The sequence below is a fragment of the Dysidea avara genome, chromosome 9, assembly GCF_963678975.1.
Source record: "Dysidea avara chromosome 9, odDysAvar1.4, whole genome shotgun sequence".
NCBI lineage: Eukaryota > Metazoa > Porifera > Demospongiae > Dictyoceratida > Dysideidae > Dysidea > Dysidea avara.
This window is the reverse complement of record NC_089280.1, coordinates 25526128-25545218: the sequence shown is the minus strand read 5'-3', so window position 1 is coordinate 25545218 and position 19091 is coordinate 25526128. Positions and strand designations below refer to the sequence as shown.

At 40.0% G+C, this 19091-nt stretch overlaps 3 protein-coding genes across 3 annotated transcripts; 1 reads left to right on the top strand and 2 right to left on the bottom strand.

The window, feature by feature from the left end:
- Nucleotides 1-3022: 3022 nt before the first annotated feature.
- Nucleotides 3023-4488, top strand: LOC136266166 (uncharacterized). The gene has a single exon (XM_066061157.1). It carries the CDS (start codon nt 3123-3125, stop codon nt 4368-4370), a length of 1248 nt encoding a protein of 415 aa, XP_065917229.1. The 5' UTR covers nt 3023-3122; the 3' UTR covers nt 4371-4488.
- Nucleotides 4489-5244: 756 nt separating this feature from the next.
- LOC136266585 (uncharacterized) lies at nt 5245-10878 on the bottom strand. The gene is made up of 2 exons (XM_066061585.1): nt 10542-10878; nt 5245-10022 (listed from the first exon to the last, which is right to left on the bottom strand). The coding sequence occupies exon 2, from the start codon at nt 9413-9415 to the stop codon at nt 5780-5782; it is 3636 nt and encodes a 1211-aa protein (XP_065917657.1). The 5' UTR covers nt 9416-10022; nt 10542-10878; the 3' UTR covers nt 5245-5779.
- Nucleotides 10879-16151: 5273 nt separating this feature from the next.
- On the bottom strand, nt 16152-18303 carry LOC136265870 (uncharacterized). The gene has a single exon (XM_066060807.1). It carries the CDS (start codon nt 18243-18245, stop codon nt 17100-17102), a length of 1146 nt encoding a protein of 381 aa, XP_065916879.1. The 5' UTR covers nt 18246-18303; the 3' UTR covers nt 16152-17099.
- Between the last annotated feature and the right edge of the window lie 788 nt (nt 18304-19091).

Genomic DNA, 19091 nt, shown 5'->3' with positions numbered 1-19091 from the left:
ACCACAAATCAACACCTTACGCTGTCAGCAAAGATACATAAAGGAAGAGTGACTCAAGTAGGTCCATGATGTTCACATTATAAGTACTGCGGTATGCCAAATTAAAGTACCAAGCAACGTTGAAGAAATCAAGCCTGTAGCAGGGGGTCTATTCCAGGTAGTTGTAAACTAAGTACCGTGTGAAAAATACACACATGGTCTTACTAGGGGGTATGGAGGAATGCCCCTCCAGATTTCTTCTGAGCGGATCACTTACTGATTGCTCCATTAGAACAAATGACTGTCTATTAGTGTCAATCTTTTCTAAACTAATATATCAGAAAATACAGTGATAGATGCATGGGGTCCATAAATTGATAGGTGGTTGCTATGCCTATGGGGATCATAAAGGTTTGGTCTTTTGCAAAAATATCAGCTAAAATCCAGCCTGACTTGTACTTCACAACAGCTTGGCAAACTTGGGAACCAGACTAGTTGTTCAGTATAGAATATTGGTATATAATTTACCACCCATCTTCACAATGTCCAGGTCTTATGACTAGTGGCTATAAATTTTGTGATTATAGCATACACAATTCACTATACTTCCATACCTCTGTAAGTATTTTCTTGTAGTCTACATGTTTATTTTCAGTTGAATGCACATGCTCTACCATGTCATAAAATTTCTCAACTGTTGCAACTACTGAAACGATTTGTCATTCTCATTCTGTAAGTACAGAATTTTGTGAACGGCAGGAACAAACTAAACCAGTTTAGTTTCTTACCCTTTGTTTCAGTTAGCAGGCAAATATAGAACAACTTCAGCTCTGGATAGTTTAACAAAAAAAACTTTTTTGTTTCAGTAATGAAAGGTCTATTAGAAATATCACTTTCTTTCCACTCTATTCAAAACGTCTGTTTATCTTCTGCACCTTCTCCTCCGTTACTGTTGTGGTGTGATTGTGATCAAGATATCTTCCGCCTCTACAGAACCTTTCAAATAGCTCTCTGTGACCCTCTTTCGACGTATCTCCGAGTTTAACCTCATAGTGAAACTCACACATTAACTGAACATGAGATTTCCTCGTGGCAGTGTATGAACGGTGTGAGTTTCACTATGAGGTTAAACTCGGAGATACGTCGAAAGAGGGTCACAGAGAGCTATTTGAAAGGTTCTGTAGAGGCGGAAGATATCTTGATCACAATCACACCACAACAGTAATGGAGGAGAAGGTGCAGAAGATAAACAGACGTTTTGAATAGAGTGGAAAGAAAGTGATATTTCTAATAGACCTTTCATTACTGAAACAAAAAAGTTTTTTTGGTGTAGATATGTAGATACATATCTACATTAGATATTTAATTAAATTAGGTTTAACTTCTAGCTAGAGATCGAGGATGATGGGAGTGCCATTAGCTAGGGCCGGAATAAAAAAAATAAAAAGACTGATACTGATACTGAGCTATGTAGATAGGACATAACACACGTACATACTGAAAACTACACCATACTACTACATATTACCTAACTATATACTTATTACTACCTACGTACAACACTTGGAACGACAGTACGGGTTATGATACAACTGCATGTACTGTGTCGCATCTCGCCTTGCCATATGTCAGTACGACACGAGGTCGACACCTGCACAATTTATAAATTGTTGCGCATTTTATGAATTCACAAAATGCGCACTGAGCGCAATTTATAAACTGCGAAAATTCACAGATTGCGCCTAACAATAACACACTACGTATAACTCGTGGCGATTTTATCACCCACACGATGAGTCGTTAATAAATTTGGGGCGCGTGCTATTCTCAGATTTCAGCTGAAACCATTGCAACCCCCCTGTATCCGCCACTGCTTAAAATACTAGTACACACAGAAAGGTGCTGACTCATAGTACAACAGATGCCCTATACATATATGGGATCCCAGACCCTGAATATGATTATGATTATGATTATGATTATGATGTGATTTGGGTTGAGGCTTAGAAGCCTGTACACCCATTCAATTACATACATATACATACATAGATTAGATGCAATGAACAAAAATTAACTATGAATATAATTATTACATTAGCATAAATCTGTAGTCATAAAAGTAATTATCTATAGCTGATTTAATAAAGAATTTCCTACAATATCACTCGTAAGATTGTTCCAATCATTAATTACTCTAGTACCAAAATAGTTGACCCGACATGAATGGTGGGCAGGGGGCTTAAGTAATTTATATGCATGACCTCTAGTTTGTGTAGCTATTGTGGGAGAAAGTAAAAAAGTTGGAGTGATCCAGATTGAGGTAATCGTTCAACATCTTGAAAAGAAATATTAAGTCACCACGTCTGTGTCTGTACAAAAGAGATGGTAAATTCATTGATGTCAGTCGATCTATGTAAGACTTGTCTCTTAAAGATGGTACTAGTTTTGTAGCACGCCGTTGCACACCCTCAAGTTTACGTTGATCTAATACATAATGGGGTCCCCAAATTACATTTCCGTATTCTAATATTGGTCGAACCATTGATTTGTACAATCGTGATAGTACAAATTCATTCAAATCGATAAAGCTTCTTTTCATACAAGCCAATACCCTGTTCGCTTTCATAGCTACTTCAGAAGCGTGTTGGTGGAACTTTAAATTCGCATCAAATATAATACCCAAGTCCTTATGACAATTAATACAGTGCCATGTGAAAAGTGTATGAATGACAGCAGAAAGGATGTGAAAACTGAAACCAAAGATTTAGCTATATAGTCTATGCGGATTATTATTTGGATTGACCTTGACAGACTTCATGAAAATGAAAAATGGCTTAAAACCTTGAGTCTCTAAGTGATATCTTGAGAGTTGAAACGAGTCGATTATCCCATATCAAAAAAAAGCATCCGGACCTTATTCAAAGAAAAATCCGGATACGATCCGGATATTTTATTATTGCTGACCGGATACTGAAGCGAGTGACCCCGGACACCATGAATCACACCACAAACTGCCCTATCTCTTTTGTTTGCAATATGCTGAGGTAGCTAAGTATCTAATATGATATGATATACCTGACTACTTACGCTAAACCCTACACGGCTACGTAATTGCAAGTCTTCTCGAGTCACTGCACCCCACGATGCTCGTTGTTCCTTCCATCCGCTACTCGCAGCTTCCTAGGTTCCAATGCTCGTCGCTGCAAGCAGTAAGACAACTCAGACAGCTGCAAAAAGCAGCCGTTGCATCACTACCAACTACGCTGCATAGATTTTCTGATCCTGACGTGGTTGATCTGAGAAGCGACACCCTAACTCATCCCACCATGCAGATGAGGCAAGCAATCCTGAACGCACCAGTCGGCGATGATTGCTACAAAGAAGACCCTAGCGTCAATTTACTGCAAGACACGGTAGCCAAACTGTTTGGAAAAGAAGCTGCCTTGCTTTTTCCAACTGGAGTAATGGCTAACTTGGTTGCAATGATGGTACTGTGTGATTCCCGTACTAGCGAGGTTCTAATTGGCGAGTTCTCTCATCAAATGATTTACGAGAATGGAGGGCTGGCTACCCTGGCTAACGTTAATCCTAGAATCCTGCGCAACCTTGCTGATGGAACATTCGACTTGGAAGAAGTGGCATCAAAAATTCGAGGCAATTACGCGTACGAGCCAACCACAAAAGCTATCTGTGTGGAAAATACTCAAAACTATATAGGTGGTCGCGTGATCCGACCTAGTTTCATGAAAAAGTTACATTCAATAACTAGTCAACACGGGGTAAAGATTTATGTAGATGGCGCCAGGATAATGAATGCGGCTGTCGCACTGGGTATTCCACCTGGAGATCTTCTGGAGTATGCTGATGTTGCAGCAATAGGCGTGGCTAAAGGGTTAGCTGCACCACTTGGAGCATTGCTGGTTGGCTCAACAGAGTTCATTACCAATGCTTACAAGATTCGTAAACTTCTTGGAGGTGGAATGAGACAAGCTGGCATCATAGCCGCACCAGCATTGGTTGCCCTGGATACCATGCCAGCTTTACTACAAAGAGATCACAAACATGCTAAAATGCTAGCTACCAAACTAGCTGAACTAGTTCCACTTGGACTGAACATTGACATGGATGCTGTAGAAACTAACATGGTGATGTTTACTGTTGAAGGATTAAGTGTTAAAGAGATGATACGACTAATGGCAGAGCCAACAGACAAAGATGGTGGTCAATATATTATTAAACTGTTTGATAATGGTAACACTGTACGAGCTGTTATGCACTATCACATTTCAGCTGAAGACATCAACAAAACTGTCGCAAAAGCTGGTGCAGTTTTAAGAAACTTACCGCATAACAATACACCTGAGTTGCAACAGCAACATGATATCATGTAGCTACACAGAGCAGGATTAGTGTATACATGCATTTTGGTGATCAGTGCTGCTGTTGTAAAGTAATATTTTGCATAGCTAAAAAAATAATTATATTTTCATCAAATTTTGTTAGTGTCACATGGGACTATCATTGAGACTAATAATACAGGCTGTATATGTAGTGTAGCTTATAATTGAACAACAGTGATTAGGATGCAACTGACTTACACACCATAATTATAGCTACCAGCTAGCTCAGTGCATGTTGCTTTATAGTTGCATGTACTCAGCTAATAATGGATACCAAGAAAAATTGATGTATAACCCATTCTGCCTCACTAGAGGAGCATAATAAAAATAATTTGCAAGCTACATAATAATTAACTTGTTTCCTATAGTGTATTGTAGCTATGCTATGTGGGAATATGACCACAATAGGTGTGCCCACATGGGTGGAGCATTTGATTTTTTTTGAAAAAGTTTTCCCCCTGGGAGGAGAGAGGTGGGGTTTCCCCCTGGGAGGGGGAGGTGGGGTTTCCTCCTGGGAGGGGGGAGGTGGGGGTAATTGTCTTTAAGGCATATGGAATTGAGAACTGGAGCTTAGCTACCAGCTATGATGAGCCACTATCAAATTACGGATGCTGAATCTCCTAAAAATCTGTAGGAAGTTCTCTCAATGATGAAGCCAGTCATTGTAGGCATGCACTCTTGTTCAAATAGATTGAGATGCAGGAGTCAACTATGTTGTGTGTTACAACGCCGAAATATGCGTGTTGGAGAGGACACGAGGCACCGACCGAATCCTTATTATAGCACACTATATATCTGCTTATTACTAACACGCATGCGCACATAAGTACAACACTTAGTAACACACCCCTCCTACAAAAAGAAAGTCAGTTATGGCTTTCTGCAAATCAATGTACGTACAAAAATTATAGGGGTGACCAAAAATCAATAATACAACAAATGTCAGTCATACTAGTTCAAAGAAAGGAATCATCCAGTTCTTGACAAGGCATCTGCAATTATATTGTCTCGGCCCCGTATGTGCTGTATATCTAAGCACTACTGCTGTAAAAGAAGACTCCACCGCATAAGCCGTTGATTCTTATTCTTGACTTTGTGTAGAAACGTCAGCAGATTGTGGTCAGTGAAAATGACAATGGGCCCTTTAGCTGCAGTGACATATATTTCAAAATATTGCAGAGCCAAAATCAAAGCGAGAAGTTCCTTCTCAGTTGTGCAATATCTCTTCTGGGTGTCTGTAAGCTTCTTGGAAAATAACACAATGGATGCTCAATCCCTCTATCATCTTCTTGAAATAGAACTGCTCCTGCTCCCACATCACTAGCATCTACAGCTAGCTTGAATTCCTTAGTGAAATTAGGTGCTGCTAGGACTGGACAGTGAGTAAGGACACCTTTAACTTACTCAAACGCAGCTTGGCACTCTTCAGACCATGTGAACTCTCTTCGTTTGTGCAGTAGGTTAGTCAGTGGTTCAACAATAACAGAGAAGTTCTTGCAAAAACGGCGATAATAGCCAGCCATCCCTAAATATCGCATTAGCTCTTTCTTATTCCTTGGAATGGGAAACTGTGATATGGCTTTAACCTTGGCATCTATTGGCTTCACTTCTCCTTGCCCCACAATGTGGCCTAAATAACTGACTTGTGCACAACCGAATTCACTCTTCGCAAGGTTAACAGTCAACTTTGCTTCCTTGAGTTTGTCGAAGAAGGTCCTCAGTTGTTTAACATGGTCACTCCAATTGTCACTGTAAATAATTACATCGTCAATATAGGCTTCACACCCCCCCTCTACCTCAGCTGTCACTTGATTAATGAAACGTTGAAATGTCGCAGGTGCATTTCTCATGCCAAATGGCATCACCTTATATTGGAATAGTCCATCAGGTGTTACGAATGCTGACATCTCCTTTGCTCTTCCGCTCAGTGGTACCTGCCAATAGCCTTTCAGCATATCGAATTTGCTGACATACTTTGAGTAACCAATTCGATCAATACAATCCTCGATGCGAGGAAGGGGATACGAATCTGGTTTAGTCAATGCGTTGACTTTACGGAAGTCAGTGCAGAATCTAAATGTCTTGTCCGTCTTCGGTACCAAAATACATGGAGAACTCCAAGCACTGTAACTCCGTTCAATTAAATCGTTCTTCAACATGTACTCTACCTCCTGTCTAAGTAATCTGCGTTTCTCAGGGTTTACTCTATAAGGATGCTGTTTAATAGGGTCCGCATTTCCCACATCTACGTCATGACACACAACATCTGCCCGTGAAGGGACATCGGGAAACAGCACAAGGTTTCTCTGTATCAGGATCTCCAGTTCAGCAGCCTGTGAATGACTGAGATGGCCCAACTTGGACTTGAGATTGGAAATAATCTGGGAGTTGTTCAGTCTAATCCCAAAGTCGTCAAACAGGTTTTCCTCATCCTCCTTCAAACTTGCACTCTTATCAGTTGATAACGAGGCGACTGGGGCTACTGACTTGCTAGCAGAACTATCGTCTTTCGTATGATATTCCTTGAGCACATTAATGTGACACAGCTGTCTCTCTTTCCTTCTATCAGGAGTGCTCACCACATAGTCCACATCATTAACACGACGCTCAACCGTGTATGGACCATGATATCTAGCTTGCAAGGGGTTACCAACAATGGGCAGCAAAACCAGTACCTTGTCACCAACATCAAATACACGCTCTCTAGCCTTTCGAACATACCAAACTTTCATCCGCGTTTGTACCCTGCTCAGGTTCTTCTTAGCCAACTCGCCTGCTTCGAATAGACGAGTTTTGAAAGTGGTTACATACTCTAAAAGATTCACGGGGTCACTGTCTACCACTAACCAACTCTCTTTCAGAATCTTCAGTGGTCCTCGGACCACATGTCCAAAGACTAGTTCAAATGGGCTGAAGCCTAACGTCTCTTGAACCGACTCTCTAGCTGCAAACACTAGGAGGTGAATGCCCTCATCCCAATCCTTCTGGTTATCAAAACAGTAGCTACGCATCATGGTTTTGAGTGTTTGATGAAAACGTTCGATGGCACCTTGGGATTGGGGGTGGTAAGCTGAAGACCTGTGCTGAGTGATATTCAGTTGGTGCATTACCTGTTGAAATACTGTCGACATAAAATTAGACCCTTGGTCGGATTGAATGTGTTTAGGCAGACCCACAAGTGTGAAAAATCTTATAAGAGCTTTGATTATCGTATGGGCTTTAATATTCCAAAGGGGAATAGCCTCAGGAAATCTGGTGGTTACACACATAATCGTAAGCAGATAGCTGTTTCCTGATTTGGTCTTCGGTAATGGTCCAACACAATCGACCAGCACTCTACTAAACGGTTCCCCTACCGTTGGAATTGGTCTCAAAGGAGCTACAGGGGGTTTTTGGTTGGGTTTTCCAACCACTTGACAGGTGTGGCAAGACCTGCAGAATTTTACCACATCCTTATGAAGACCTGGCCAGTAAAAATTTGACACAACTTTCTGATACGTTTTGTTAATGCCCAAGTGTCCTGCCAAGGGCGACCCGTGTGCTAGACTCAAAATATCTTCACGATAACAATTAGGTACAACAATTTGATGACTCACTAGCCACTCTGCATCAGCCGCAGCTGTGGGTGGTCTCCACTTACGCATCAACACACCAGACCTTATATAAAAACAAACAGGTACCTTAGCGGCTTCCGATTCGCACAATGCATCTTGCACCAGTGGGATCAGTTCGGGGTCTGACTGCTGACGTTCTATTAATTGGTTGGTAGGAACAGGACAATTCATGTTCGCATCATCTTCGGGGTCATCAGTAGAACAGTTATTGTATAAATCATTGTCATTAGCAAGAAAAGTATCAGATAAGTCAACAATCTGGCTTTTGACTGGATCATTTGCCAACAATGAAGACTGTTTATCAGCCTGTTTGGCCATTGCACGAGTAACCGCGCAAGCAGGGAATAAGCCAGGGATTTCCCATGAAGTTTCATTAGTGCTATCAGACACAAAAGGAAGACTACATAAACATGGATCAACCATAACTTTGGCACCAGCTAAATCATTACCCAGGAGCAAGCTCACTCCTTCCACAGGCAATGTTGATTGAACACCAACAAGAATAGGGCCAGACACAAGATCAGACTTTAAAAATACTCTGTGGAGAGGGACACAAGCAAAGCCTAGTTCAACTCCATGGATTAGAACAGTTTCTCCCGTAGCGAATTGTTCAGAGAGTGCAAGAACTCCTTTAGCTAGCAACGATTGAGATGCTCCTGTATCACGAAGGATCTGTATCGACTTCCCTACATCATTCTCCTCAATAGAGACAGACCCTTGTGATAGAAATGGCTTAAATGTATCAGGGGTCTTAGCTGCAACCTTTCTGGAGGAATGGCCACTAGTAGTCACCAAGGCGTTGCCTTTCTTCTTATCCTTCCTCTCCAAAGCCCAACATTCAGACAACAGGTGTCCTCGGCGCTTACAATACGCACAAACCGGACCAGACTGCAATGTCATACCTCTGTTATGCCCTGACTGGTCTTGATCTCGGGGGTGATGATTCCTATCCCCAGTTCTTGGAGGAACAGCTGTAGTGCCCTTAAACTTAGGGGTAGTATCACTCTTGTGTTCAGGTGCTGAACTTGTACTCTGATGGGTGAGTTTGTAGTCATCCGCTAAGGTTGCTGCCCTTTGTAATTCTTCCACTTTTTGCTCTTCTAGGTAGGTCTTAACTTTAACAGGAACACAACCTTTAAACTCTTCTAAAAGGACTAACTGTTTGAGCTTGTCAAAACTATTTCCTACTTGTTGAGAAGTACACCATCTGTTAAAAAATGCCTCTTTCTGTTGAGCAAATTCCATGTAGGTTTGGCCCTCATTACACTTCAAGTCACGAAACTGTTGGCGATAAGCCTCTGGTACTAATTCGTATGCCTTCAAAATTTCCCTCTTCACTAACTCATAATCTACACTCTGTTCCACGGAAAGTGCAGAGTATACTTCACGCGCTTTACCAACCAGAACGCTCTGCAATAACATTGTGCGTGATTCAGGTGGCCAGTGGAGGCTGGTAGCGACTTTCTCGAAATGGAGGAAAAACTTATCCACTTCTTGTTCTTGAAACTGTGGGACCAATCGCACTTGTCGGCTGACATCAAAGGATGGAGTGGTACTGGCAGTAGTAGGTACAGATTCTGATGTACTAGGTTTCTTAAGCTCTAACTCTTTCAGCTTTATCTGTAACTGTATTTCCCTATCCTTTATCTCTAGTTCCTTCTCTCTTAGTTCTAGCTCTTTTAGCTTAAGGCGACATTCCTGTTCCAACTTTTGTTCATGTGCTTTATGTTCTAGTTCAAGTCGCTTGATTTCCTGTTCATTCCTGCTTGTTGACGGATGCTCTTCAGGAATGAGGTATTCCTCAATAAAATAGTCCAGCAAAGCCCGTCGTAACTCAGCTTTCTTGGCATTTGTGTCACATTCTATACCAACCTCATCTACAACCTGTTTAGTTGAGGTTTGGTTAGACTACACAAACCGTCCTTGACGGGTCAGCAACAAATGTGTCAACATCAAACGACATTGTATAGCTCACTAAAGTCCCGAAGAGGTAGCTGGCGATAAATTCCAAATGGTGCTCAGCATTAGCCTTCTAGTCTGGCGGCGCCCGCCCCTTTGCATAGAGTAAGGGTCTGGTATGCTTAGTATAGTGGAGTTGTACCGGATTACCAAAAACTGGTGCAACCAATCAAAACGCTCCACGTTTAATCAGCGCATTTTTGTTTATGTTACGTCAGAAGAATGAATCAAATGCCCTAATAGTACTGAAAGAAACAAAAGGAGTTAGCTAATAAAGAACAAAGAGAAGAAAGTGTTATTTCGGAAAGGGCTTTTCGCCTTGTTTGATACGCGAAAAACCCGGGTTACGCTCTGATTTCCTAGGTAGGGAGACATGTCTATTCTATAAAAGTAGACCAATCCACTTTCGCCTGTGTAAAGGCGAAGGAAGTTCAATATCACTGCCACAATTTTGAGTGAGGCACTTCCGTTAAGACCATTTTTGTTACGTCATTACATTCAAATTAAATTCCTCCAGAACAACTCGGTGATACTAAGCAAACCAGATCCTTACTCCATGCGAAGGGGCGGGCGCCGCCAGACTATTAGCCTTCAGGGTGGTGAAAAAAAAAGAGCTACAAGAGGATAAACAGCACGGAGAACAACAGCGAGATATTAGTCACGAGCGTCACCTTTACGGGTGCCTCTAACCGGCACAAGGGAACCAGTTCGGTCTTCTCTTTAGTATCGGCGGCGTTGCGTTGCTCGCACACGCCCTTCGTATCCTCTTCGAATCAGTCTTCTTTTCGTCTTTCTCCCGGACAAGCCCCCAGTTTCTGTTACGACGCCGAAATATGCGTGTTGGAGAGGACACGAGGCACCGACCGAATCCTTATTATAGCACACTATATATCTGCTTATTACTAACACGCATGGGCACATAAGTACAACACTTAGTAACATGTGTTGATGAACTAGAGCTGTGGGTTTTGGGAACCCATACATGCATTGACCCACTTGATCTTGACATGGTGCAGGGTATGAGAGTTTGGTATATCATCAATAGTGGTAGGGAGAGTATCCATGCAACCCTGTATGGCAGGGTGTAACTGTATTCATAGTTAAAAGTGAAGAAGTCGAAGAGTTTCTATGGAATGAATTCTGTTAAAGGGCCTTTGAGAGAAAGGAATTGGATAGGTTTCTGTCAAACTAAAATGGCTTCTGCAAAATGAATGCAATTACACTCTGCCCACTCATTTTACACAGGCCATATTCAGTGAGTATTATTAACTCTCTTGATATCATGATAGCTAGTAATCCTGGGAGCTAGGGAGTACATGCAGTGGTGGATCTAGGATTTTTAAAATGGGGTTTCTGAAAATTGATGACAATTCTCCGAAAAAGTTTGAGACTTTAGGAGCACTGAGATTGAATTTTAGGCTATTTTTAGTTAGCAATTACAATAAATTCAATGCTTTAAACTGTAAATAGTTAATAGCTAGGTGACTACAAGCTGTAGCTTTGATTGCTCTATTAGAGTAGTTACTTCAGTGACTGCTCTATTAGAGTATCTCGATCGTTTTTAATGCAGTGGGAGATAAAAAGTGAAGTGTTGCTGAGGGTTTAATAGCTATAAATGGTGTTAGTTAAGTGCAACTGCATGCATGTTATACACTGTTAAAATGAAGAGTAACCACAACTCTCAAGGAGTTCCCAGTGTAGGGAGGATTTAACACCCCTGGAGAGTAACCATTACTCTAAAGGAGTAACTGGGGAGTAACACATGTTCTGAAGGTGGTGTCACTTACTCTTCAGAGTAATGGTTATTCTCTTCAGAGTGTTGGTTACTCTCCATGGGGTGTTAAATCCTCCCTACACTGGGAACTCTTCAGAGTGGTGGTTACTCTTTATTTTTAACAGTGTAGTTGTTTGCTATGACAAATTGTCAATACAACAGTGTTTATGTATTAAGAATACCACTAAGCTAATTTAAAAGGGGGTTTCTGTCGAAACCCCAGAAACCCATCTATAGATCCACCACTGGAGTAGGTGCATAGCATGGACAATATATTCCCCTAAACCGCAGTGACTAGGTTTTATCCTATGGACTATGGTGTATTTTTATGCACCTTCAACTTGTATATAATATCATACTGTATTGCATGCAAATCAAGTATTAAATATCAGAACACAAAAGAAGAAACCATCATGATTGATGAAAATATGTACAACAAACAAAAGTGTGAGCATAAGAATCCTCGGGCAACATGTGACCACAATCAGGACCGCGAATGAAATCAATGTGGACATGGCAAGGAAGAACAGAATACAAAAATATATTATAAGCTACAATATATACATAAGTACTTAATCTAATTATAGTGTGCCACTCTTTACATTCCCTTACTAGAAAAATTCTTCTAGAAGCCATTATACTGGCAGAGGCAGCATCATCTAGACATTTCTTGATGGAAGACTTTGATGTACTCACTTCAGGGTGAACAAAATTTAATAAATTAAGTAAGCAGATTCTTGATTGTAGATAGCTAGTACTGATTATCTCAATTGTTTCATAGTAATTAGGGATGTTAAGGCGGTCAAATTCAGCCAGCAACTGAAGATACTCAACTTTGTTTTGTTTCCTATTTCGAGCAGCCTGAATATGTTGAGCAAAGTCCAGAGGGCATGCAAGTTAATTCCAGTAAGGTGATAGTTGGGTTCTGGGAATTAATCTTGTAATTCTTTTTCATATTCCAGGAATGTACTGTGAACTTCATAATACTTTATTATTTCAATAGTTGGCATTGATTCACAATCGCAGCTTTACTAAAGGCACTTGTTATATGTAACAGACTATAGTGAATGAGCAGCTGTAGTATATAGTTCAGTGAACTATAATTGATCTGACAAGCTAATACTGTAAATACACTTTTTTTTGTCTGCAACATCATTAATTATTACGCATTATTACTATACAGAATCATTATTATTTCACAACAAAGACAAAACATAGCAACACGAAATAAATTAGAAAATCAAACAAATAAATTGTTCAGTTACAATGCTTCAGACATAGACACTCCATCAACCACCCCCAATGACCGCCATCTTGCCCTAGAGCCCTGAACACAAAGCATAGTAGCATGAAGGATTGCAAAGGAGAGCCTTGCTTTTACCCAGCCCATGACAGCACTATAAGACTTTTCCCACTTCACAGCCAAATGATCAGCTAGACACTTTAAAAAGAAATTTGCTTTACCACCAAGTAAACCAACTAGAGAATACTTCCTTTTTTTCTCAACCTCAGCAGACCAAAGAACAGCGTGAGGAGAATGACTGCAATATGAAGGAGCATCAGTATCAACTACACGCACATCAAAAATGGCATCAACTTGGAGTTCCCAAACACCACGCACTCTTAAATCAGCAATCAAAGTTTCAGAGGTGGAGTCATCAGTAGTAGATTCACAAATTAACAATAGGCTCCTTCTGAACTTGTTTCCATACCAAAGAGGACAAATTCCCAATAGGGTCCCAAACTTCATTGTGGCATTGGAAAACTAGACCACCAACACGGTAATCCAAAGTATGCTCCACACTAAATGTTGCACCACAACCATCACAGTAATGAGGCAGGTTCAACAGAGGCTTTCTGTACTGCAATGCCAGAGCATCTTGGAATTCTTGACTAGTTAGATTGAAATGATGGCACTCAAGTGGAATAACAAATAACCAAGCAGAATTACAATCTTTGGCCCTCATTATAGCACGCTGCTGAATTGGAGTAAACAAGCCAATTAATTTAATTCAACAAATATATCACTAAAATGTTATTTACTGTCTGATTGTCTAGCAGATAGAACTGCATTAATGTGTACATCCAATTCAAATGTAACACTGCCTAGGATAGAATCTTTCAAATAAGCAGTGGAATGCATTGAAGAGTCATAACAATGCTTTGAAATGCTCACAGGATTTGACAAAACACTGTTTAATTCAAAGTTCAAAGTTTCCAAGCATTAACTGTATGGTATGGCTTACTGGAGCTTTCAACTAAGACACATCATGCATCAAAGAATGATCATTGTAGTACTGATAGATTTTGGGAATAATAAAAGCCTAACTTTTTTGGAGAAATACAGAATATGGAAATATTGAGCATAGTTCCCACAAGCCTATCCACCAGTATAATTATTAAAAAATTCCAGGCTGTCTGGCTTCTCAGGCACTTGCCTAGACTGTAACTCTGTAAGCTATATCTGTCAACATGGACTAGGATTTATTCTACATTCAACAGAGCTTTTAGTGCTATGTTTCTGACTCTCTGGTTTACATGCTTTTTCTGAATAGCATTCTTGCAACTCCCTAGAGGTAAGAAAATATTGAGATGCTCTAATAGAGCAGTCACATGGTATCCTTGGATGGGCAGGATGGAAAAAATATTTGGTCAGTGCATGGAGTGCAGGTAGACTAGGTACAATGATTTATATATAGCACACCATTCACACCAGCTTCCCTCCACAATACCATTACCAGATGTCATTTTAATAGATTTTGTAATAATCATTATTGTGACGATTGATGAACCCATTTGGTAGTATTTGTTGTAAAGCATTTTTACTGCTATCTGTTCTTGTAGTTATATTGTAGGTTTATGTATTTTAATGTCTCCTACAAGGAAGAATGGCTTTAGTCAATTGTATGGAGTTTATCAATCAATCAATCAATCTGGAAATATTCTCACATCCTATAGAAATCTTGCTGGAATAGCCTCTATCATAATTCATTCAGGGAATGATCTGCTGGCCTTTGCACATTCACTGCAGTGATCATTTTAATCTACATTTCACCAATACCAATAATACCATAGAATTTTAGACTTTGCTTGCATATATCTATGTTGTAATAGTATTTATTTACACTACCATTTCTTTAACAAAATTGCGTGCCTTCTGAGTTAGCATAATGTGACTGCTCTATGTATTGACCATTCTATTAGAATATCTTAAATGTGATAAATCCTGTTACTCATTGTTTAACAAGTCTGTATTTACTGGCTAATGTTTTAGCCTGCATATATGTCCCAAGTTTCGCTAATATAGCAGCTCTTGTGATGACGATTGAGTATATTTCATCAATGTAGGAAACTTTCTTAATTTAGCTGTACGAAATAATTGTGTGTCACATGAGAAAAAACGAGTGTTAATGTTGGTGCTTAATCCATCCAATCCTAGAGTAATCAGTGCTATAGTGAAGAATTCATGTAGATATGAAGAACTTGATGACAACCAATACAGATACTATAATACTATAGAAGTTTATGCTGCTTGTAAGAATAATTTTGTAATACATGCATGCAGACATGGCTTGTTAACAGTTGAGTAACCACATTTGCATGAACTATAGATACAACAATCACTACATAATATATCCTAATAGAACAGTCACACGTAGCTAACTCAGAAGGCATGTACTTTGTTTCAAAACACCTAGTACAAGAAAAACAACAATATAGTTATGGATGCTCAATACTATATATTTCTAGCCTGTTATGTCCCAAATTTTGTATTGATGATGATAGCAAAGCAAGTCACAGTGTTTGTTCAATTATCTGTGGAACTCTACCTGAGTAATTAGATAATGGTATGTTTCATCTTTGGAGGATAATGAGGTCTACAAAATATATGAATAAGAGACCTGCAGCAGGTCTCTTTAAATAGTTAGAGACCTGCTATCAGAAAGACCTCAAGCATTCAAATCTCACTATTGATTTGCTATGCTCTCCCAAGCATATTGCAGGCAATCAGTCACCACTCCATAACTATAAGCATGCCTAAAAGAATTCAATTATAGGAAGTAGAGTTTTTCACCAAGGTTTTTAAAGATCCTCATGCTAGTTTTCTAACCTACACTTAGCCATACAATAATAATTCTATTCTTTCATGTCAAAATTTCTTGCCAATCAAAAAGTGCAATATGCATTATTACATATTAATTGGGACATCATGCATGAAACAACATTATTACATATTACATGCTGATGCTTAATAACAAATGCAGAATCAGCAATCAGGTGCACATGTTCCTATAAACTATGATTTTCAAACTCCATGTGATTGGCTAAAACTATTCTTTCTATAGCAGCAGCAGCAGTGATACAACACATGCAATTTGCTACCTCCCATGCAGCAATGACATAACCAGATGTTTTCGGTAGAATATGCTATTGTGCAAGTGAGTATTATTGTAAAAAGTCATCCAACACCAAATTGTTGAAAGACATACAGGTTGACCAAGCAGTTGTCAATGAGTTTTATAAGCCTCTGATTCCGTCACAACTTAATATATAGAAGCACAATAGGGTAAGACAACAGTAAAAAAAGGGAGTGTATCCATTCACTGGACTGGATTACTGGACTCACGTAACCTTTGCTCTAACACATTTTTTCAACCACAAACACCTTTTTCAATCACTAAAAGTGATTTCATAGAGTAGTACACCACACTTGAAGCTAGGGCTCTCCCCTCCATGTCTTGTCTTGCATAAAAATGAGGCACATACAGCTAACTGTAGTCTATCTTTTTTTTAAATTAGGCATTACAGCGCAAGTGCTGAAGGTCTGTAGGACACCTGGTCCTACAGCCTGTTTAGAGATGTATGTTTGAAAAAGGTGCTATATAGTTTTGGAGGTCTATAACTTTGGTTTGAACCCCTGTTACACTCACTGTACTTTTTTTTGCAAATATGTGTAACCTTATCTTCAAAGAGCCAGCAAAGCTAGAGTGAATGCACAGATTACAGGCAATTTCTATATCATAATGGTGTAAAATGTATATACGTATGTTGGCTATTTTACAAAAGAAGGCTAAATACTGAGATAAGACGGCAGTGTTAACAGTGCACAGCACTTGAAAGATTGCTAGCAGCAGGCAAATTACGATAAAGAACTGCACCAAGGTTTTAGAGTAGTTTTTGTGATCAATGTACAAGTTTTATGTCTCATGGTGAATCAAGTGGTGTCATTTCTAAGACACTTATTTTAGTTAAGCCTGGCGATAAAAGGCAAGAAAACAACAAAAAAAACTTGAGTCCAGTAGTCCAGTCCAGTGAATGGATACACCCGTAAAAAAGAGATAAACTAAGTATAGTAATTATGTCTATAACAAACTACAATGTTTTAAGTACTGTTTCGATCTTCTGAATTGCTCTATCAACATCATCAGCAGTCACCTGGTAGTGAAACACAGCACGGACTTCATCTTTCCCAGAGTTCCACATTCTAACTTCATAGTTTCCACCAGGCCCTTCCATGGGAGTACGAAGTAACTCAAGAAATTTCTCCCTTGTTCCTTTTTCTGGCAGCAAACTAAACATCACCAAGTTAGTATCAACTCTGGAAATATCTATGTTAATTCCTAGTGGTTGTAACTCAGCAAGCTTTTCTGTAAACCTCCTAGCATTCTCGTGATCTACATGTAACCTTTTACTCATTTTTTCTAGTGCAATAATTCCTGATGCGGCAATGATGCCAGCTTTCATACCACCTCCCAAAAGCTTAAGCATCCACAAAGCCTGAGTGATAAACTCTTTTGAACCCAAAATGATAGAACCAATAGGATTGGCCAGTCCCTTTGAGAGACTAATACTAGCCGAATCAGCATATTTCAGTAATTCTGATGGTGGAAGATTTAGAGCTGCAGCAGCATTTAAAATACGAGCACCATCAACGTGTATTTTAAACTTATACTTCAATGCTAACTGGTGAACCTTTTCCATGTATTCAGGATGGATAACACGACCTCCCATGACATTATGGGTGTTTTCAAGGCATACAACCCTCGTGATGGGGTAATGGGGATCACTGTGGTCCTTGCGTATTTTACTCTCTAACTCGTCCAAATCCAGAGTTCCATCACTGCGATTTGTAACCTGCCTGGAGTGAATACCAGCTATTTGTGATATGCCACCTTGCTCACATATCACAATATGTGACTGGTCTCCGACTAGCGCCTCGCTGCCCCGGCTATTTCCGTGTACCATAAGGCAAATCAGGTTCCCCATTATGCCACTTGGGACCAACAGTGCAGCCTCTTTTCCAAACATTGCAGCAGCTTTCTCTTGCAAGGAGTTCACGGTAGGGTCCTCCCCATATACATCGTATCCCAACTCTGCCTCAAACATTGCTCGCCTCATTTCCTCGGTGGGTTTCGTCAGCGCATCGCTCCGCAACTCAATCACGTATGGTTCTCCAGCATCTTTAGATTTCTTAGTAGACGGTAGTTCAGATTCTTCCAGAGTTCGTTTTTGTGACATCGTTTCTACAAGTTTAACCGCAGGTTACAAGGTGTTAGCTAACTTAAGGCGACAGCTGTCTGCTCTATACAGATAAGCAGGCGCCCTAGTTATAGCGTAAGTAGCTATTTCAAATCGCGCGCGCGCGCGCGCTCACACACACACACAACACATCTCGCACCATACACACAACACACGTAGCTATGTGCAGACGGGTGTATAATACACTATGCATACTCCTGTCGTGCTGCATCATGCTTCACTAAACAGTTGGAATGTCCATTGTAACACCCTCTGTCAAACCATAGAGGAAGCACCATTGTAATGCTTTGATCAAGCTGATACCATTGTCTGGCAGCATCCTAAAAAGATCAGCCGTGTCAAGATCATTGATACACAACGTCTTGGGACTCAGTCTTGTACACTATAGAAATCCAATTATAAATACATATAATATTTATTGAAATAATGCGGAAATACGTGTTGAAATACTTAAATATTGGGACTCTCGTACACAAATTAGAAGTTTGTGTGGGCGTTGGCGACCCCTCGGGAATTGTGTTAGAAAATTAGGCATGAGGTTTAATGCTTGGCTTCCCGATTATCATCTGGCTTGCCAGTTTACCAAGTGACACAATCCACTACAAATATGGTGTGATTGAGCATGTGTCAGATATTGTGTTGTTGTGTAGGAGATGCCTTAGTCATGCAAGTTGAACCATTGACAACAAAGCTATAATATTTTTGTATAATTTGTAGAAAACCTACGTGGAATAATATATTTGTTTACCATCTGGTTTTTGTGGCTGGCTTTGTCTTAGCTACCCATTGGCGCCAAAATTGTTTCTCTCATTTCTGCTAGTTCTC

Bases quoted from the DNA above. Each gene is read 5' to 3' on its own strand.
- LOC136266166 (XM_066061157.1), top strand. From the start codon at position 3,123: ATGCTCGTTGTTCCTTCCATCCGCTACTCGCAGCTTCCTAGGTTCCAA.
- LOC136266585 (XM_066061585.1), bottom strand. From the start codon at position 9,415: ATGTTATTGCAGAGCGTTCTGGTTGGTAAAGCGCGTGAAGTATACTCT.
- LOC136265870 (XM_066060807.1), bottom strand. From the start codon at position 18,245: ATGTCACAAAAACGAACTCTGGAAGAATCTGAACTACCGTCTACTAAG.